The 22,917-nt window shown below is 42.5% G+C and overlaps 1 protein-coding gene across 31 annotated transcripts in view; it reads right to left on the reverse strand.

The window, feature by feature from the left end:
• Window positions 1–22,917, reverse strand: part of LOC145526208 (uncharacterized) — a 418,885-nt gene that overhangs the window by 136,865 nt on the left and 259,103 nt on the right. For 13 of the 31 annotated variants that reach the window (XR_014068751.1, XR_014068756.1, XR_014068760.1 and 10 more), the window contains 2 exons: window positions 6,185–6,275; window positions 5,660–5,745 (listed from right to left, as the gene is read on the reverse strand). Coding sequence is in view for 9 of the 31 variants with exons in the window: in XM_081541326.1 (XP_081397452.1) it covers window positions 6,251–6,275 (25 nt within the window). In the remaining 22 variants the exon portion in view is untranslated. Of the gene's footprint in view, window positions 1–3,897; window positions 5,746–6,184; window positions 6,276–22,917 lie in introns of those variants that run through there. The other 18 variants (XR_014068759.1, XR_014068741.1, XR_014068761.1 and 15 more) reach the window with 3 other exon arrangements.

The following is a 22,917-nucleotide window of genomic DNA, read 5'->3' on the forward strand; positions in this document are numbered from 1 at the left end:
GTTGAGTGAATACATCTTATAAATTGTCTAGCCATATGGTTACACTGAAATATAAAAGTGGCTTTATTCCAACTCATACTTTACTGAGCAACATGTTAGGTGTTAGTGTGTGTGTTCAGTCTCTCAGTCATGTCCGACTCTTTGCAACCCCCTGGACTATTGCCTGCCAGGCTCCTCTGACCATGGAATTTTCCAGGCAAGAATACTGTACTGGGTTGCTATTTCCTACTTCATTAGGTGTTAATAAATCTTGGCAAATTTGGAAGAGTCATTCATACTGAAATCTTTGTAAAATTTCAGCACTATTACAGACATAAGAAACTTTTAAAATCTCAATTAGAGAGGCTAGGTGACATTTGATAGAGTTAAATGGCATGGCAGACAAAGATCCAGAGTACATAATAAATGCCGAGGAATGATTGGTTAAGTGCACTGAAAAATAAGAAATCATATTAACTTAAAATTCAAAGTTAACTGTCCTATAAATATCATTGTCTTCCCATGAAGAGAAATCTATTTATTAATTTAGAAATGCAAATAAGAAACCCTTTCAAAATTAAATATCAGTTCCCCCACTCTCCCCAAACTCTGGTGCTGAAGGGTGAATTGCTTTATCAAACACAATTCTTGGAATAATAATTTTTTCTGTTAAAAAAAAAATCTAAACTGTATCCTGGTGTTACAGCTTCATGAGTATATTTTGATAATGAGAATTTGAGAATTTTAATAGAACCAGTTCATTTTACACCCATTTTCTCTATACCCTCATGCAGCAATGACTACTGAATATATATTTTACACTCTAAAATTTAGAGCCTTTCTGAGGAAAACCTGAAGTTATTTTACTTTCTGCAGTTTCCTGTAAAATATCTAGTCCACTCTGAGTGAGTCCCAAGGGAATAATTAATAGCTACAGAACCATTCATTCATGAACACAGAAGAAGGGAAAAATACTGAATTTCATCATCCTGTAAAATATTTAATATCCTGTTTCTTGTGGCCAGTGTCCAGGGGCTTTGGGCTTTCCACTAGAATATTTTCTAGCCAGGTAAATCAAAAAATCATATCCTAGGCCTTTTAGAAACTTTGAAAAGATGGACTACTTTGCATAATCTTTATTCTTAGGGTAATGGGTTTTTAAAACTCCCTTAAAAGAAATGACCTGACAGTCACCGACCGGTCACCCTGCAGTCTTAACATTGTTCCTATAGAGGGAATTTAGACTGCTCAGCAACCCCTGGATTCATGAATGTACTCTTGGTCCCACGAGTAGCACAGTTAATAGCAGGTTAAAGGATGAAGTGTAGAGATGTGATTTTGCCTTTATAAGACCTAAGCACTTATTCAGGGAAGGTTCAGGTTTAATTTGCTAGCAGCCTATCCATTCTAAGTCAACCGCTTCAAAGAGGCATGCAAAACCAACCAAATAGATTATTTGCTTATGAGTAGATAAAGGCCTTGGGCAAACAATTATACATGATACACACCAATGGGGACAGACTTTTTCTTCGGGATGTAATGTTCCATCATTCTAGAATAAAGCTCTGATTTCTTGCCAAGCTGGAAGTTGAGATCTACGAACTGCCTTCCTCAATGCTTTGCAGAGCAAACACAAAGGAAACACATACAGACAACACCCTTGGGATGTAGCATTTGCAGAGCTTGGTATTCTTTAAACAACTTCCATCTATATCTGGGCCTTCCTAATTCCGACATACAAAATTTCATTTGATAGAAGAAAGAGTTCTAGCTACCCCTGAACTGTGTGGCTCTTAGGAGAACATAGCACTTAGTGAAAAAAAAATAGAAGTATCCATTTGAATGTCAAACTTTTTGTTGATGCTAACTCAGTAACTACTTCATATTGACTGTTCTTGTTAAACAAGGCTTCACCTATACACACACACACACATATGTGTGTGTACACACACACACACCCACACACACACACCCACACACACACACACACACACACCCCTTAAGGGGATTCTTGGTGCTATGTTTGACCAAAAGGGAATGCAAAAGTTTTGGAGTCATCCAAATCTGATCAACTTTTCACCCTGGGTTCTGTTTACAGACTCTTCAGCTCACATTGTTGGAATGAGACAAATATAGCCAGTTTTGCTTTGATCTGGAGTCAGTTTGGCTTTCCAATCCTGGCACAATGGTGACATTTAAGAGGCAAGGGGATAAGATTATTTTCATTCCAGCCTTTTAAACATGGTGAAGAGTTATAAAACAGCTCTGGACAAATATGAAGCTGGACCTAAACGGGCCATTTCTGCTTTATAAAAAATTCTTTTTCTTACATGGTTGGTCCAGAAGTATAAACAGTTAGGCACATCCATTCCCCTCGTTAATTTTATTTTTAAAGATAAAGACTGATTTGATGGCACTTGGAGCACAATGGGAGAGGAAGAACTGCTGTAAGGTAGAACCCAAACCAGGGTGAAACAGGTCTTGTACACAAGTTTCTGTCACTTTCCAAAAAAGATCATGATAACTTTGAAAGCAATTAGGCAGGCTCATAAAAAACAAAACAAACCCTTATACATGTGTCTACTCACCGCTCAACAGTACATTGAGTCACCTCAGTTCCTGCTGTCTCGCCTGCAAGCCCAGGTTCTTTGTTTGACAGCTTGAGAGGAGTTTGAAGAGAGAAGGGACTATAGATTGATCCCTGAAGAGCCTCATCCATTTCAGGACAAAAGTCTCCTTCCTCCTCATCGGCCCCTCTTTCCATACCTACCCCTCATAGCAGAAACTAGGGGGAAGGGAAGCAGAATCAAGGAAATGGGAGGGATTTGGATGGCAAACAAGAAGAGCCCGTGGTCTGTGAGATCGCCCACAGACACATACCTATAGACACAAGCTTGTGTGGACTATCACCACAAGTTCGGATCTACGGGTTTGTGGCAACAGGCCTTAGTGTCTTCTCGCATGTGGGGGTCTGACATGTCTGAAAACGAAGTGTTAACATCGTTAGTCCAACCAAAGGCTCTGACATTCCACCGTTTCATGCCAGAAATGGAAAGGCTTCGTCCTGCTCTTACAAGGGCAAACGTCGAGCAGCATCTTCTGTGCTCTCCCCACACTTCCCTCTCTTTTCCCTTCCCCCACAGACACAATGGGCTTTGGGGTCAATCTCGTCATTTTACTGTTTCATATTATGGAAGACTCATTCATTCAGACCTCAACACACAAGCTGAACATAGTGACATATGGATGGCAAAACGGCAGAATAAAGAAAAGTCTTTCAATTATGGGGAGAGAAGGAGAGAAACATAGGCGAGCCCAAATGCAAGTTCATTCTTTTAAATACCTGTAATTACATGAAAAAAAGATGGTGAGATTTTCCTTTCCTATGTGCTTTCCAGAAAACAGAAGTAGTAAACTAGCAAGCACCGCCAATAGGCTTGTAAGTATTTTCTGAAAATTATGCTAGAGGAGATGTCCAGTTCTATTAATTTGAAAGATTCTTCTTCAGGAAAAGTTTATATTTCACCTTCACCTCATCCCCATTATTGGTCCAAACACCAACAATGAGCAAGTTTGGGCATACTTGATAAAATCCAAACCAGAAAAGAAATTGTATAGTGGCTCCCTGCATAGCTGTTCCAGGTTGTGGGAATGAATATATTTCTAAGGACTTCTTATAAAAGGGTCTTGTCAGTGTAACATTCTTTCTTCAAAACCAATGTTCTACAAGTAAGAATGGGGTAGCCAAGACAATGATCTTTCACTAATGGCTCCTTTTGTGAATTTTATTGAGGACATAGTCTTAAGCATGAGTATTTCAAGGACAAATAATGGAAAGCAAAATCACCTCTCTTCTGAGAAGTTGGGAAAAACATATGCCTCCATCTCTTTGTAGGACCTAAAAAGAGATCTTTTCAATTTTTGTAAGCAATGTCTATAGATCTCGGTTCTCAAAGAAAAAAATAGAACTTTGCCTTGACATATGAACATTTATTCCTATCTCAAGAATAGGGGAGGCTGTCCTAATAACAAAAAAGACAGATGAATTTGGGAATTATTCAGAGAAAAGAGGAGGTCCCTAGGCACACAATTCAAAAGGTAAAAGCAGGAAACCAACAGTGGGTCAAACAGGGATGAAGAGGCAACCATTCATAGACACTTCGTTGTCGGCCTGTTTAATCATGGTGGAGCCGCGGGCATGACTGTGAAGGTTGCCAAGACGGAGAATTTAGTTGCAGCTCCGTGGCTTGACTTTTAGATCCAAAGAAACAACAACCCCAAGTGGAAGCAAGCAGGATCCAAACCAGTCACTTCAAAAATGGTTTGGACTTTCTGTTATTTTAAAATGTTCATTTCCTTTATAAAATAAAAGATTTTAAAATAAACGCCAAGCCTCTTATTTTCCTTTGATCTCCCTGACAAGGGCATGGGGCCAGAGGTATTTGAGGATGGGCACTTTGAACACCACTAAGGATGGCTGGAACGGGTGCGACATTGGAGCTCTTATTAAAATAAAAAGGAATAGGCTTAGTGATGAGAACTAATTGTTGTTATCGTTTGTTAAAAATATAGCATGCAATATTCATCAGCGATGGATGAAGATCTGTCAAAGTATTACACTGAGTCATTCAAGAACTAATCACCTTTGTAAATGTTAGTTTCAATTGGGGGCCTCTGTCTTTTTTTTTTTTTTTGGAAAATATAGGACAGAGAAAAGTTATTCATTCTAAAGGCTTTGTAATGTTAACTTTCAAATAATCTAGAGTTTTACTTTTAAAAAGTAAAAGAGCAATCAGAAGATGCTTAGGTGGCAGAAAAAAAAGAAAGTCAAATACCGATATAGTAGAAGAATGGTTTATTTGGGAATAGACATTTTCCTCCCAATATTAACTGAATACCTCCTTCAAGAACCTTCTTTGTGTTGAGCAGAAAAATAACGGCTCTTTTCAGAGCAAAGTTTGGCCTGCTTTCTTAAGCAAGATTCTGCGGGGCTCTCGGAGATAGTAACAATTAAGTTGGGAAATGAAAGCTAATAGTTAAAAACAATGGTAAATGCAGGGTAAGGTAATTCATCAAGTAAATATATCATTTGTATTATTAAACATATTTAAGTGGCACAAAGTCTTTCAACAGCATCGAAAACAATCTACCTATATCATGATAGCTGAACTCAAATCTTTGTCACTGGACCTGTGTAAGCATAGTTTTATAAAATTCCAGACAGATTACTCATCTAGGACTAAAGTTAAAACATCAACCATTATGCAATTATTATGTTACAAAGCATAAATTATTATGCAATTTTTAGAAGCCATATCTTCCAGGAATTCAGAGCATACACTAGGCTTTTTAGAAGCAATCTTCTAATACTTCTAAGTACAATTACTGAAGATAGCCACAGAGTTTAAGAATGACACCTGATGGTTTCAAATGAGTTTTGCCTAAATTGTTGTCAAAAGAAATAAGCACTATTAAATAATAACTTTCAAAATATTTTTCTGAACTCGAGAATTGAACGTTCTTTTCATTGAATATTAATAAAGCTGGTTGCTATTGTCAGAAAAACAAAGCTTAAAATGCAGTTAATCTTCATAATTAAATCATTCAAGCATACTCTAAAAACTTGTAATAACTTGAGGAAATGGAAGGTTTGGGAGAAATTTTAGAAAAATGTAGTTACCTGAAAAAAGGAACTTCCTATGAATCCTATTTTTTAAACATGTTGCCATCTTGCTAGGCCAGCATCTTCAAACCATTCACCCGCGTCTGGAAAATAAAATTATTTTAAAAGGATCAAGATTCTTTGTTTGGTTTGTGGTTGGTTTCTTTTTGTCACCCAATTCTTTTACAAAGCTAAACTAGAATTAATGCCAAAATGAAAGTAAAAAGGAACACCAAAGACTGAAATAAAAGTAACTCTAGAAAAACACTGGGCTGCGTTATGCTTTCTTCATTTCCAGAACTACACATGATAGAAAGGTTCTGTAAATAAGTCACTTTCATATTTTTCCCGGAATTTCCCTGGCTACTGATGAAGCTTGAGAACGATTTTACCAGAAAAATGATCAAATAGGAATGGGACGTCTCGGAATACTCCCAAATTCTGATGTTTTATACCAAACTACTCATTTGCTAAACATGATTAAGAGATAGCCTATCAATAATTAAGCACAGTTAAGGTATAATCAAGTTGGGCAGTCATTACCTGGCACGATGTAGCGTCACTGAGACATCATTTTAACTTTTTGATTCTGAAATGATTCGGGAGTCATTATTCCTCTCTGCTGATGGGGCCGCTAAAATAGAAGTAAAATATCTGATTGTGGTGGCTTCAGGAGTCTGTCCCCCTCCACCCCAGCAGGATTCTTGGCTTCCAATCCAACAGTTTTTCATTGGCCAGGTTTTAGATGCAGGGTTTGCTTTTCCTTCATTGTTCCTTTACTAAAGGAAGGAAAACTCACTGAGCAGCTGCTTGTAAAAGGGAAAATGTACTTGAGTTTTGCCTGGCTGTGGACTTGAACACCAAATTCATGGTGATGTCAGCAGAATGACACTGACAGAAAGATTCCCTGCCCTCCACCCTCCTTCTGTTTAGGAGGGATCGCTCGTATAGAATCTCAGCAGATCTCCTTTGTCCTGGCAGAAAAGAGCAATTCAACTGAAAAGAAAGAGCAATTTCAACCTGTTATGACAGAAAGAGAGGGAGGGAGGGAGGAAGGAGACAAAGAGACAGAAAAAGAGAATTAGAAAGTGGGAGATGGAGAAAGAAGAAGGAAGGGAGGAGGCAGAGAAAAAGAAAGGAGAGGGAATTAGAAAATGAGAGATGGCAAAAGAGGAAGGAAGAGAGGGAGAGAAGAAACAGAGGAGGAGGAAGGGCAGGAGAAAGAGAGAGGGGGGGAGGAAAGGTGGAGAGAGAAAGAGAGAGAGAGAGCTCAAGTCTACCCTTGGCATTAACTCAACATAACGAAGCAGGAGAGACAGCTACTCTTGGTGTCCCTGTGGCTTTCCAGTTCTCCTGATGTCTTTTCTCTCACCCTCTGCAGCCCTTGCTCTTTGTAGAAAGATCCAATCACCTCAACAAAAGAGGTGCATCCAGCAAGTGCTGCTCCAAGAGTAATTCGTGGGTGCCACGCGTCCCAGCACGTTTTCTCCACCTGCGATCTGGCCACCAGGACACCAGCCTCCATGGTGGGAGTACCCCACGCAGAGGCTTCCGGCGCCCCGGCCAGCCAGCTTAGTAGGTAGAAGGAATCCTTCCCTCCTCAGGAAAAACTGACCAGAAAGGGAGGGAGGAGACTGGCAAAGCAACGCCATGGTTTTCACGTTACTTTTGGGCAAAGGGAAAATCAGGAATTGCTATTTATAACCTTCCTACCAAACGCTCCCTGTATTAAAAAGAAAAATGAATATTTTACGTACAATGCAAAATGAAAGTGTGGCTAGGTCGGCTAAGGAACAAAGACATGAAAAATGGCGTGATAGGATAAAATAGATCAGACTAAAACAAAAGATGCCCTCAGATTATTGGAGTAGTGGACTTTTTTGGCAGCAAGGGGGGGATCATTTAAAAATGATCTTAAGCCCACTAAGTGTTCATTTACAACAGATGTATAACAGGGACCAACTACTGAAGAGTGAGAAGTTGGAAGCAAATCTGCTTTTGACACACCGAGGAAACAAAAGGGAGAGAGCCTGCCAGTAACAAGTTGTTTCGTGTGCAGCTGGCTGAGGAGAACGCTTTCACTTTTGAAAGCATTAAGTTTGCTCAGGATGGCAATTTCTCCTCCTCTTTAAAATGCAAGTAAGGATGCCAGCCTACAACTTCCTTTCTAGTTCTAGGTTAATAAAGCCAAAAGGCTTTTACAAGAATTAAAATTTTTAAAAACAGAGAAAACCCTGCTTCTGGTATGGAAACATGAAGACGTATTTAAAAAAAAAAAAAAATCAGATGTCTGTCATTTCTTGGGTATAAATGAATTATCTGCTGCACAAAGCTTTCTATATGCCAGGCTACTCTCACACACTTGCATGTTCAAAGCTATGTTTTGCTTTTGAGAAAGCAGACCACAATTGGATTAGAAGGTTACAAATTAAGTAGAGGTACAGGGCGGCTGGGGCGGGGGGGAGACTGAAGTTTAGAGCACCTGGATATTTCAAGAAAGGAGATAGGCGATAGGTAAAGAGTCCGTATTCCTTAGAACCCTGGCTGTGAAACAAGGAGATTCTTGTTTTGGGAAAAGTACAAAAGAGCCTGGAACCTTCACAGTGATGCTTACAAAGAGAAGAGACCAGCAGACACAAGAAACTAAGTTTAGCTGAAACAGGGACCTCTGCCTTACTTCAGGGCAGAGATGCCTCCAGGGGAGTCTCCAGCCCTCTCTCTGCACTGCACCCCAGGAGAGCTTAGTTTTTCTCATCCAGGGCTCTTCACATCTACTGATCCCCACGTTTCTCCCTTCTTTTGGAAAAACAAAATTCAACCAAATAGAATAGGATTTTATATAGTCTCCATCAAATTGAAGTTTGGAAAGAAAAAAAAAAATCTGCATCTATATTACGTCAACTTTCCCCCAAATCAATCTGGTTTTACCTTCTGGCCCTTGATCTACCCCCCAACACACTCTTTTTCTCTCCTCCAAGCCTCTCTCTCTCTGCCCCCCTACCCTCCCTCCTTCTTCTGTCTCTCTCTTTTTTTCTCTCTCTCTCTCACACACACAGATACACCGACACATACACACACACACACTGCTGCCTGGTCCAATCTGGTGCCTACTTAACAACAACAGAATGACAAGCAACATCTGTTTGTAAAAAAGCCAGAATCAAACCTTAACGGTTTTTTGGCTAGGATTCTTTTTTTTTTTTTTTCTTCTTTCCCCTGACTCTAAAAGGAGAAGGGTCAAGAGGAAGAAATATGAAGATTTATATTCAACATTGGCTCCAACGAGGCAGCAATCGTACTTCCCGAGAGTTATTTCCAGGTAAAATGCTTGTAGGGAAAACCACTGCAGTATTTATGGTCGTTTCCCCTGAAGCAAGCCTGGGTCACATAAAATCCAACATATCAGATTCCTAAAAGGCAGGTTTTTTTTTTTTTTTTTCTCTCATAGCTTTATATTCAGCTTCTAGTTAGAATTACAGGATCTTGTGCGTGTGTGTGTGTGTGTGTGTGTGTGTGGAGGTGATGAAAGACAGAAAGGGAAATGAACAAGACAGAAAAATTAAAAAAAAATAGTTGAGATGGAAGGAGTGGTGCGGTTTCTCCCTTAGTTCACAACATGCTGGCGTGTAAACAGGCACAGGTACATGGATGCCACACACGAGGGCAGGCACCAGAAGTGGGGCTGCGGCAGAAATCTGCACAGCTGTGGCCATCAGACACTGGTCCCATCCTTCCCCCACAGAGATGGAGGCGAGAATTTCTGGAAAGCTACCAACAGTCCACAGAGTCACAAAGCAGAGGATCAGAGCCACCTCAACGGGGGAGGGGGCGGGCGGGCAGGCGCTGCTGGTGACGGAGAGAAAGGCTCTGCTCACCAACTCCCGGATTTCACCCTCAGGGAAGGGGAAGGCTGGGGGGGCGGACTCAGAAACTCCACTCCCCTTTCACTCAGGGTTTGGAAGAAACCCACACACATTAAGGGAAAAATAAATTCAGACAAGTTGCTAAGGAGACTTGTGTAAACTCCAAGCACAGACATATTTCTTGGCCTTTCCCCCTGCACTCCATCTTGTATTCTGATCACGCTGCTCTGCGGCAACGTTGCACCAACCTTCTGCATTCATCTTGGCCTTCGCCGTGCACACTGGCAAAGCGCGCTGGTTGTATATATCATCATTTTTCAAGCTTAACAAGTGAAAAGGGTACGTGCATGCGTGTGTGTGTGTGTGTGTGTGTGTGTGACTAGTTGGAGGGAGAGATTGGGTGGGGGAACTCAGTTTGGAATTTTAAAAACATAGGTGTTGAACAAAGAAGAGCATTTACACTGTGTGTTTTGGGGGCAGTGGGGAAAAGGGTAAGTAAAGCACCTAACTCTGGAAGTTTCCCTATGCCTGTGGTTTCCGTCTTCTCTCCACTCAGCTGGCCCTTTCCCACTGCCCACTCCCATCTCCAGTTAAAAGCCTGTATCTCGTGACAGAGGTAAGCAGTGCCTGCATCACTGCAGACGCCCCGAAGGGGCCCAGGCTTCTGCAGGAAGGAACACGTTCCCCCACAGGGAACCCTGGCCCCTGCTTCCTTGCTCAGGAGGGCGTCCCGGAGAGATCAGCTTTTTAAAAACTAACTGGAACGATTCATGAAACCTCTAAACCAAGCCTGTTTAGATTCTAAACCAGTTAGTGTTTCAGAGGACAGACTCTGGCCCAATACCCATGCTCTGGAGCAGAGACCTTCTCCTACCCATAGTGACACATCTTCGGCAGTAGCCGATAGATGTCAACATTTGATTTAGGGGAAAATTAACATTTTCTTTCAGGACAGAGATGTTTGTACTGTTGAAGCCAATATTTTCCTTTCTCAGTCTCCTGTATTAGAAATTCTAAAATCTTCTCTAGGACCTCGAAAGGGGAGAAAATAAATAGCCTAAATCATTGCTCAGGGTGCTAGGACACACCACAGTCAGGTCTGTGTGCCTGTGTGTGTGTGTGTGCGCCTGGGTGCATGTGCCTATGTGTGTGTGTGCCTGTGTGTGTGTGTTCTGGCCTCACTGTCACGAGATTAGGAAGACACACACCAGAGAGTTGGAAGGGGGCATATGTTGGACCCTTCCCAAATGAGAGAAATTCACAGCATCTGCCAACCAGTCACGAGAAAGGAGCCCCAGTAAGGGGCAACCAACCAGGCCTGCTGCTGTGTTCGTCACAATTCTCAGGAGAGGCCACAGGACAAGGGATTGCTAAGGGAATGGGAAAAGTTTCTGTGTTCGGTGCATAGGGCTGAGTGTGTGCCTTCATGCTCCAAGAAGGCTACATGGCTTCCTTTTCTCCCCTTTGCCAACCTGTATTTGGTTTTCACACTTCAAAGCTAAAGCAAGCTGTGCTGCCTCAGTTGAAATAAGACGCCAGGCAACCCTGAAGCTAGCAAGATGGAGGGTTTGCTCCTGCCACTTGCAGAGAGAGACAGAGCCCCACAACCAGCGCTGCCGGCCCATCCTTTACAACAGACTGCATGCAAGTGAGCCCTGCATTTTAGGGAAGGGGAGATCCTTGGTGTCCTTTCTGACCTTTTCCCTACAAGGCACATCCTCAGATGTTTTGTGGCACTGAGCCATCATGACTCAATCAACATGAAAAATGAACCTGGAGGGAAAGGAACAGGGTGGGCCTCTCCCAGCGGGCAACTGGGCAATTGCCCTGTGACCTGCTTGGCCTGGGGGCAGGGGAGTGTCACCTGCATATTTTCATTCGTTCAGGAAGCTGCAGTAGCCCAGACTCCAGGAAATCCAGCCTTGTCGCCTATTGGCTATTTGTCCTGCCTGCCAGGAATCAGAGGACTGTCTTGCCTTAAAGTGAAGACACATTTGCTAGGACACTATGTGATCCTAGAGCATCAACAAGAGGAAGAACTAATTTACAAAATCAATGTAACACCAGTCCTGCGATGGAGGATTCTTTTCCGTCTAGATTGCCAAAATAGTGCTTTTCCTTTATAAGTTGGCTTACTGCTTTCTCAAATTCCCCCAAGAACAGAAAACATATTAGATACCTCTCATTACAGCACCACCTGCCCTCCTCCAACCCTGCCAGTCCTTTGTGGAAAAAGGGAAAGATATCAGTAAACAAATGATCAACACAGCCGGGCTAGTCTGGAAGAAAGGTTACATCAGATGCACAAGAAGCTGATTCAGATAGCATTCAGATTTTAAAAATATGGTTTTTCACATCATCTTGGAAAATCTTTAAGGAGTCTGTTCTTTGAGATGCAGAAAGAAAAACAGCCATGTTAACAGTGGCTGGCAAGCTAAAATGCTGCCTAGAGACACATCTCAAAGTATAAAGTAATACAACTTCTAATTTAACATGGGTATAGGTACATGTTCATGTGTTCATATATAAGCATACACATACCTATATATATACATATATATGCATATATACATATAGGCATACACACACACACACTTGCCCTCCAAATCTCTCACCTCTAGCCCTGAGGTCAAAGACCACATCTTTTTCACATTTTGTAAACTGACCTTCCCTTATTCTACCCTGAAATTCAGTCTTATACCCCGCATGCAAGGTAAGGAAGAGAATGTTTGGCCTCTCCATTATATATGAGTTAATGCCTCAAAACTGAAAAATGCTTTACACATCAGTAAGTCTAGTTGGTATTATCTCTCCATATTATGGCACAGAGCTGACATAAAGGAAAGTTAAGTGTCTTCCCAAAGCTCATATATTATTGTAATGATAGCGTCAGAAGAAGACTCTCTTGGCCCCTAAACTAGTGAGAGGGTCCTAGGTCAGACTGAAGGAATTTTATGCTGTCCCTTCTCTCATTCTGCTTTGTTAGTCAGGCATTTGTATCACCTATAATCCCCAAATACAGGAGACCCTGGCCACCTGTACTCTTGCAGCCGCCATCTTGGTTAACACCAAAGACTAAGCCACCAAAAGTTCATAGTGGGGTTTAATGTCAGAGGTCAACTAAGGTTGAGAAAGGTCTCCAGCAGCCTGTTCTAGTCAAGCCAGTCCAACTGTGTGGTCCTATAACTCTGACCAGGAGTGACAGATAACAGGTTTCAGGTTCCTGATTCTGCAAAATGGTTTTAGCCCATCTACACTGAGACTAAAGTCAACCTATCCACCACCCGATGTAATTGCTAGTGCTTGCTGAACTTCTGTTTGTTTTCACACATGGGGCAGGATTGAGGAGAGGATGAGCTCAAGATTTGAAGAGAGGGCAACCTTGTGAAAAAGGTTGACATATTTTCTATATATTACCAAGGCAGGTGGTCATTAAAAGATAACTGCAGAAGTTCTAGGGTCTCTCAGGGGGGTTCAAGATGGTTAAGATGCTCTTCTTGGGTAGGATTAATATCCATAATATAATCACATCTCTATGTTTCCTTCTCACATAAATAATTTATTTCTGACATTTAATATGGACCAGACATCACCTCATGGATGGCTCATAAAAGCATGGTCATATTTCCTATTTCTTTTGGTGTGATATTTTTGGGGTGGCAGACAAGAATGGGTGGGGTAAGTGGAAAGTTGAGTCTTGAATCCCATCTAAATGATTGGTAAACAGAAAAGGCTGGCAAATGCCACAGATAGAGTCCAAAATCCCTTCCTGAAACATTTTAATGATGCCATGAAAAACTCAAGATGCCACTTTTTTCTCTTTACAAATGAAACCGCTTGTGCCAACACAGACTGACTGGTAGAGGGTGTCTGGAGTACAAACGAGAAGGAGTCCGAAATCCTGCTTGATTTCAGCAGGAAAGAGTTTTTACGAGTGTAAGTTATCACTGCCATGGGAGAAGGAGGTTGATGAGGAAACATACACTGTGTATTGGCCATTCCTGACTGAGCCCCTAACCCTCTTGCATCTGCATTTCTTTGTCCTCCTCATGACAATGGGAGGAGTTATTCAGCAACCTCTATGAGATCAAGTTTTGAATTCCTGTAAAGTTTAATTGCTATTATTATATTATTTCTAGACACTCTAGCTAATAAAGAAAGGAGTTCATATTGAATTTCTATCTTGCATGTAATAGGTCTTACATATTTTATTCACACATTCAAAGTTACTAGAATAAGGTAGGAAAAAAATGGCAAAACAGTTCCCATCCTCCACCCCCAAACACTGTGAGATACAAACCTCCTGACAAGTAAGTCTGCTGAAGACATGGAAAATCATGACAAAGAAAAATTTCTGTGCAGACTGGGATGCCAAATCTATTTATCTTAATTCAGTTCTCCTCAGAAGTTACATGAGATGATGCATTTTGTAAGAAAAGACCTCTCTCTGGACAATGCAGCTGGTCCTGACTGGCATTACCATTTCTCCTGGGAAGCTTGGAAGGTTCCTGGTGCTAGGTAAGGGCAAGCAGGGGCAAGGATAAGACAATGACAAGGTATGGTTGTTTCCATTTTACCTTGTTGACTTTGCCAAGCTCCCTGCTGCTAGGACATCAGACATCTGTGATGAAACAGGACCTGAAATCAGGGGACTTGCCCTTTCTCCAGGACACTCAGCCACAGACAGAGTTCACAGACAGAGTTCACAGACATCCTTAGGCCCCGAGGAGGCTCCATCATTGTAAACAAGGTCTCACTGTGTTTCATAGGTTCACTAATGGATGTCTATCCCTTCAAGAAGGCAAAACTTTTGTCTATGGTCCAAGTCATTAAACTAAAAGTCACTTTCCAGAAATAGAAGTTTAAGGGGACCACAGCAGAGACTGTCATTCCTACTGATCTAGCTTTCTCTGTCAAACTTCACATTGTGGGCTATGAAATCCACCTTTCCAAGAAGCAGGGTGGGAATTTCCCAGAGGGCAATTAAGTATTGATTCCAACCTGTGGGGAGCCAGTTTTATTTTCACATTTCTGAGATGTGGGAGAGGACATTTTCCTAGTCTCAACTCCGGGAACTCAGCCTCACAGCCTGTAAAAGTGGAGATCTTCCAGCCATGGGAGGGAGGTCATTGATCCTTTTTTGACTGAGCAACATAGACTCAAGGGTCCTTCCAATGTCAGTCCATTACCTAGTCCATCGCTCTGTCTCCATGGAGGACCACAGATGGTCTCGCTGAGTTCCTCCCCGCTTCAATACATTTGGCAAATGGACACAAAGGGTCAGGGCTGCCAGATGTTTTTCAGTGACCTGTGCACACACAGCGAGGGATTAAGATCAAGTCACTGATGAGTTTTCCTTGTGGACCTGGAGCCCCAGCAGAAGTGGTGACTACAGCAGTCAGGAGCCTCTTACCTTTGAGATCGGAATTTTCAAGGAGACCGAGAGGCTTGACCTCCAAAGGGAAGGCCCGGTTGGAGCTCAGAAATAAAACACAATAAAAACTCTGTCTGGGCCAGGTTTACACAGGATCCCCCGGGTAATGGAAAATTACGAGAAATTCCATCCGGGAGTTCAGCTGAGCATCTCGACGTCGGTTTGTGCACATCTGTAAGTCCTATTAGAGCTTATGAGATCGACATGCCTGTGGGTTGGTTTGGAACTGCAGTTATGCCAAAGGAGCCGTGAGGATCTGAGTGTGATATGGCTTCCTCTACCCGCTGCTCTTTGCAGGGATGAGAGTAGGGGAGCACGAGATCCAGGGAACCCCCTGTCCTAAACAATCCCCCCAACCCTGGGCAGGAGCGTAAGGGTGCATCTCCCAGCCTCTGCTCAGTTCCCGTGAGTCTGTGGATAGAAATGTTGGTATGCTGCTGCTGAAACCCAGGGCTGGATTTTCTTCTTAGCTTGCTCACAGCCCCTCTAGACCCAAGGCAGACAAAGGCACCACCAAATCCTCACTAAGCGAACATAAAAGCCCTGAGAAAGAGAAATACTGGCTCCCGAACTGCCTTTCTTACAACATATGGCCTAATGTTAATGTTAATATGATGAAAGTCCTGCTTAAACATCTTAGCCAAGGGCTCCAACATGGCCTGGCTCCACCGTGCTTGTTCTTTTTCTCGGTTAGATCTCTGCCTTTACTAGAGTCCCACTTCCCTGCACACACATACCTCACAAATGGGCTGTGCCAGATGGACTCTTAATCACAGTAATCAGCTGGGAAATTAAATGTTAGAAAATCCAGCTAGTCTCCTGAATTTTCCCACTCGAGATCAGGGCCTGAGCTACTGCAGTGCCCCGTAGGAAAACCATGCTGCCTTTTCAAGGAGGGTCAATGTGACGGGCCCAGGGTGGGCTTTAGGCTTTGTGGCCCTTTCTGGGTTTTTCTCAGAGAACTACAGTTCACGTCAGTTTTGCCTGGGTTCTGATGGCTGCTATTAATACCTCTTATTTACAGAACACACACCTTGGAGGAACTCAAAACATTTACAGAAATTAACCAAGCTTTGCACCATCCCTGACAAGTAGGCAGGGACTAGACAGTACTTCCTTCATTTCGGAGAAAGAAACAGAGCTATTAAGAGGGCACGTTTCTTTGCCACACCATGTAGACAAGACCCCACAGCCCACTCATTTCCAGGGCTCTGCTGAAGCTGCCAAATGAGGTGGGTGTTTGTTTATACTATGCTCACTAGCTTATTATTCTAGTATTTTTCTCACGCACATTCACATAATCATGCTGCAAGATTCCAGTGTGCAAATACCATGACTTTTTTCTGTGAATCTCCATACAGTGTGTATTGTAGGTTTCCTTTAGTAGGTGATCAATACATATGACTGACTGGTTTGCAATAAACCTGTACCTCCTTCTAGACTGGCTTTTCTCCCTCTGCCCAGAAGACTCCTAAATTCTGCTCAAATGTTATTCCCCAGATGACCCTGAGGCTCTATCAGTAGCTAGGTTTTAGGAGCCCTATAGTACCACCTTGTCCAGCACTCACACCATTCTTTTGTAATCATTAAAAGGTGTAATAGTGAAAAGAAAGCAACTCTGTGGTCTTTGAGACATATAAGCCTCAGTTTGAATCCTAATTCTGCCATTAAGAGACCTTGGACAAGTTACCCAACTTCCCTCATCTGTAAGATAGGGATAACAAGACTTAGTTTGGAATCTATCATGACACTATTTGTAACAGGAGGCAAGAGAAACAATTGAGTATCCATCAATACGGGAATGGTTAAGTATATGATGGTATGTCAATACTGGAAAATACGCTGTAGCTACTATAAAGATTAGTATATATAAAGAATAAAGAGAAATACTTGAAAGACATATTAAGGGTAAAGAACAAGTTTCTGAGAATATCCATGATTCGCTCTCTATATATATATGAACAACTCCCAACTCAGTTTCTTATTACGCACAGGCTTACCTAAGGGTAAGGAATGAGCTAACTTCTATGAAGCATGAATAAACAATGGAAATAGTAGCTATGACTCCTGCTATGGATGGTTTCCCTGGAGGTGGAGCTGTGTTTTAATCTTTATATCTCTAGCACCTGGCACATCAGAGGGGCTGATGGATTGAGTGAAAGAAAACTACTCAATGAGTGATGCTTTCAGGAATTAACTGTTGAGTCAGGAAAGAAGAGCCCTAATGTGAGTCACCAACAGTCTTACGTCTGGTTTGGATTTTTTTTTTTTTTTTTAATGTGGGAAGGCAGCCTACTCCTTTGGGAAGAAATTGGACTGAGAGTCATAAGGCCTAGATTCCAGAGTCATGTTTCTTAAAGTGTGGTCTCAGGACCACCAGCTGCCAAAGCATCCAACAGGCTTATTAATCATACAGATTCCTGGGCCCCACTCTTGATCTGAATCAGATTCTCTGAGATTGTGATTCAGGAATCTGTATTGTACCAATTTCCTTTTTATGTATAGATAAAAAAAAATAAAGTTGGAGAATAACTGCTTCAGATCCTATCATGCCTTCCTTTTTGACTTTGGGCAAACCACTAATCTTTCCAGAATTCAATTCTTTCTGTACAATGCAGAGGTTGCATGGCAAAGTCTCCTTGAGGTTGTAGAATTCTACGACCATGAATGATCCAGTTCCCTGCCTTGAGGCAGTCCTGTCCCTCAGCCATATAAAATGGACTGTTCAGACCTGGTGCGAGCTGCTTTTGGGTCCCCAGGCTGTCATATGGATATTTTCAAATTCAGAAGTTGCCTATATTGTTCATTCTTATACCTTATATTCTTTAATTACTAAAACAAACCAGCAAGGACAGTCTCTCAGCACTGGTTCTTAATGATCAAAATTTACAATTTCTGAATTTTAATATATTTGTGTTAGAACTGTGATACATTAACATAATGCAATTACTGTAAGAATTAAGATAACAAACACATATAAACACACACACATGAGAAAGGGAAGGTGGTATCAAGACCCTGGAACAGATGCTAAAGACAACGTTAGGAAATATTACTGAAGAGAGCCAAGAGAATGTCTCTCTAGCCCTGGGTATGGATGGAAGAAGAGGAATGTGTCCAGTCATTTTCATGGAAACTGAAAGCCAAGAGCACAGATGGCTGAGTTGAAGAGGGACCCTCTAGCATGTTCTGTGCGTAGCAGGCCAAGATATGGTAAGTGATAGCATCCTCCAAGAAACCCCAAAGGTCTGTAGAAGACAAAATCCAAGACCAAATTAACCCCTCCTCAGTCTTCAGATAGAGCAGAACTTCTCCGACTTATCAAGAAAGGGCTCTAAGTCTTAAAGAGGATATTCTGAAAGACAGTTTTGCCGAAGGCAATGTTGGAAGTCAGTGAATCTGGATGTAAGCTTTCTGCCTACGTGCACCCTAAGTCGCTTCAGTCATGTCTGACTCTTTGTGGCCCCAGGGACTGTAGCCCACCAGGCCCCTCTGTCCATGGGATTCTCCAGGCAAGAATACTGGAAGGGGTTGCCATGCCCTCCTCCAGGGGATCTTCCTGACCCAGAGATCAAGCCTGTGTCTCTTAAGTCTCCTGCACAGGCAGGTGGGTTCATTACACTACTGCCACCTGGGAAGCCTGTCTCTGTTCTCTGCCCCTTTATGAGGGGTATTGTCTTGGGTGACCGCCTTAGTTACTCAGAGCCCCAGAGGCCTTGCCTGTAAAATGGGGTTAATAAGATTTATTCCATAAGGTTATTGGGAGAATTGAATGAAATAATATGTGTAAAGTGCCTAACCCTGTGTCCAAGGCACATCAAGCGTGAGGTCAATGTTTAAAAGAAACCACTTTTCTTCAAGTGACAGTACAGAGGCCAACTGTCCTTTGAGCCTCTCTTGCCTTCCTCATAGGAGCCTGATAGCCTGTTGACTATTCTTTACCACTAGTGTCACCTGGGAAGCCCAAACACCAAATAAATATGCGCTAAAATGAATACAAGATCTAATGTTCCCAGCCATTGTAAAAGAGACAGACTTAAAACTTCGTTTAAATGGTCGATAGTGTATGGATAGGAGAGATGGCTAAATGTGAAGATTCTCTGGAAATCTTAGGTCAGAGTTAAGTCACCTGGAAATGAGCTAGTCTCCAATAATTTAGACTGCTGGAGTTAGACATTTTTCACATTTCTATTTTTTTAAATTCACATTCTATCACCTCAAATGTATCAAGCTCTTTCCTGAAAACATTTCTCAGGGAGAAAGTTAAAATTCCTGAGTTCAAAGCTCCCATCTTTGGACCCCAACAGGGGAAGGAGAAGGAACCCTTAGACTTGGTTGCTTTCTTCCCATCCCCATTCATTTCTTCTCACCTTTACTTTTCTTCTCATTCACCCTTAATTTCACTTTCAGGTATGAGTCAGACACTCGTCTTCTGGCCTGCACCTTCCTAGAAGCAAGTTTCACACTTTGCATTGCCACGTGTCCAACCCTGGCATAGCATCGAACACACAAAAGTACAGAAAAAATATCTGTTATGTAAATTACATACTGGCTACAGGCATCAAGGAGATCTGTAAAGGGAGAAAAATTCATTGCTTTACCTCCATGAGACATCCTCGCCATTTCTACTGAACCCCATCATTTGCTATTACTAGGCTTATATTATCCTATATATTTCATGTCTTTATTTGTTCACTACCCCATGAGCTGTGAGAGTCTTAAGATCAGAATAATGTTCTCCTCCTCTGCATCCTCCCCCAAAGAGCCACTTCAAGTTTCCGCTCCCAGTGGCTGGTGATTCATCAAGTATGGCTGCCTGACTCAGAACCAACATAATCAGTACAACCCACTCTGGACCTTCCAAGCAAGTAGGGACCATGTCTCACTCATGCTGACATAGAGCCCAGTGCCTGACACATCAAAGACTCTCAATAAATATTGACTGAGGAAGGCAGAGAGGCAGTAAGAATGAATGATACTGAAAAGGAAAAAAACCCAAATGATGCAGTGAAGCCAAACATGCAGCAAAATAAACTAACCTGTCTATTCATTCTATCTTACATTCGTTCAACAAACATTTACTGAATGTCTGGTTTGTGCTAGCCATGTACTTGGCACCAGTGACTTGCACATGAATTATACTGAAGTGGGAAAACAGGTCTAGATGGAATGTCCCCCCTGGAGGTGAAGACGGATGGCACACCAGGGGTGGCGTGTGTGTCTGTGTTGCCAATGGGCAAGGAGAGGTGCCGAAGGGGCACGAGGGAGAGGGGGGTGATCAGAGAGAGACCAGGAAACAGGAGACCAAAGAACAGACAATGAAATTCATCTTCCCCTGAAACATGGAACTTCACGTAAAGACAAATGGGCTCCGGACGTTAGGCACTCTTCAAACTGATGGTTTAGCATGATGGCAAACCCTGGTATAGCAAACAGACATCTTTATATACAGTAATATGGACACGCATCCAGCCAAGAAGCCCCAACATTCCCATTTGACTGACTCATCTGACAGACTCAAATGCCTGAGCTCAAGTGTGGGCTGACCTCCTTGACCTTGGCACTAGCACATGAGCTGTTTTGGGATGTTTTAACAAGTACGGGGAAGTGGTAAGCTTCTGTTTCTCCTGATTTTCACAGAGATATCTATTGACGTACACCTGGCATTCGGCGTACTATTCTGCACCAGGAAGTCGAACTCAGTGGAAGAAGAGTGTCAGGGAGAGAGGATGAGGAGGAAGGAATTTGAGAAATTATCAGGGTGGGAGCGCAGGTACTTCAACATTTAATGAAGCTACTTGAATAAGGAACCCAGAAACGGGTAATAATATTGAGTTAGAGTAAATTCAAACTCAAGTGCAATGACTCCAGACATCAACATGGGTGAGAGGAAAGCCAAAGTGCTCTGGTATGTGGTCACCCAATCCAACACCATCGAGCCATCCCTCTTCAGCTTCATCACCTCCCACAACCATCTTGCCTGCCTGACACTGGAAGTGCAGTCGGAGACCCTGATCTCTGCATCTGTGGGACGGAACCTTTGCGGTCGTATGAATAGGAAGGAAACTTACACTCACACAGGTGGGTATACAGATGAGTGTAGCTCCGTGTGGGTCTGTATAGAGAAGGAATTCAAGGAAGTAAAATGGTACATCTCCAAGTTGAATGTTCTTTATCACCAAGCAAGTTCTTGCACTCAGTTTCCTGGGATTTTCTATCTGTTCTAAGGAGTTCTATGGAGAAATGCAGAAGTTTGACAGCCAAAGTTTCTTTTCTTTCCTTCTTCTTTTATTTTTAAATTTTGGCTGTGCTGAGTCTTCATTGTGGCACATGGGTTTAGTTCTCCCTCAGCATGTAGGATCTTAGTTTCCCAATCAAGGATAGAACCCTCATCCCCTGTGCTGGCAGGCAGATTCTCAACTACTGGACCACTAGGGAAGTCCCAAGAGCCAAGGGTTTCAAATCCCGTCCCACCACTTAGGGGACAGCTCTGAATAAGTTACTTCCTCATACTCATTTTTCTTCATCTAAAACTCATTGAATTGACAAGTACGTACAATTCCTTACCTCTTACAGGTGCCCGATAAATGCTGATTACTTTTCTTCATTCCCTAATAGAAATATAAGGCAAGGGCCTTGTTTGCTTAGATGTTTTGAGACACACACACATGCACACAACACACGGTGCATGTGCTTAGTTGTATCTGACTCTTTGCAACCTCATGGACTACAGTCCACCAGGCTCCTCTGTCCATGAAATTTTCCAGGCAAGAATACTGGAGCAGACTTCCATTTCTTCCTCCAGGGGATCTTTCCGACCCAGGGATCGAACACACATCTCTGCATTTTCTGCATTGGCAGGCGGAGGATTCTTTACCCCTGCACCACCTGGTAAGCCCTCAACGAGGATTAAAGAGCAGCATCAGTGGTGAATTTGGAAAACACACTTGAGATACAGTACTGAGTATCAAAGGTGAAGACAGGGCTTAGGATAGCAATAAAAGAAAGAAGAAAGAAAGACATGGTTCACTTGAGGGATAATTTCTTTCTATCTCATTATCTTTTACTCTCTTGATCTCCCAGTTTCTATGCTTTTCCAACATAACCACTGGCTTCAGGATACCAATGCCACGGACATAAGTATGCCTCACGAGAAAACTGGAGACTGGAGGGAGCCCTTCTGGCCACATGGCCATCTTTCCCCAAACTTCCCAGGTGAGTCTGCCCCCTGGGACGGGATGCTCCAGAGACTTGTTGCTGAATGTGCTGCTGCGCTACATGTTATGAGGCCTAAGGCAGGTAGGCCAGCACCATTCTGATTCTACAGTTAGTTCTCTTATGAAAGAGGAAAGGGGACACACCCACAAGACTGCAGAAAGCTCCTTCTGAATGGGTGTAATGGCAAAACTCACTGTTAACACACTAAATGGCAATTCATACTCAACAGCCTTACACCCATCTTCTCTAAAATTTCTATCTGTCATAGAAAAGAGGTGCAGAGACACTTTCTTTTAATGGTTTATCAGTCATATGGGCTACAGAAATAAATGTCCATAAAGATATTATATGGAAAACTACTGCATTCTCCTTACTCAGTTAAGTTCAGTCATTCAGTCGTGTGACCCCATGGACTGCAGCACGCCAGGCTTTCCTGTCCATCACCAACTCCTGGAGCTTACTCAAACTTATGTCCATCGAGTTGGTGATGCCATCCAACCATCTCATCCTCTGTCGTCCCTTTGTCCTCCTGCCTTCAATCTTTTTCAGCATCAGGGTCTTTCCCAATGAGTCAGCGCTTCATATCAGGTGGCCAAAGTATTGGAGTTTCAGCTTCAACATCAGTCCTTCCAATGAACACCCAGGACTGATCTCCTTTAGGATGGACTGGTTGGATCTCCTTGCAGTCCAAGGGACTCTCAAGAGTCTTCTTCAACACCACAGTTCAAAAGCATTAATCCTTTGACACTCAGTTTTCTTTA

The sequence above is a fragment of the Giraffa tippelskirchi genome, chromosome 11 (genome assembly GCF_054371585.1).
Source record: "Giraffa tippelskirchi isolate mGirTip1 chromosome 11, T2T-mGirTip1v1.2.pri, whole genome shotgun sequence".
NCBI classification, from domain to species: domain Eukaryota; kingdom Metazoa; phylum Chordata; class Mammalia; order Artiodactyla; family Giraffidae; genus Giraffa; species Giraffa tippelskirchi.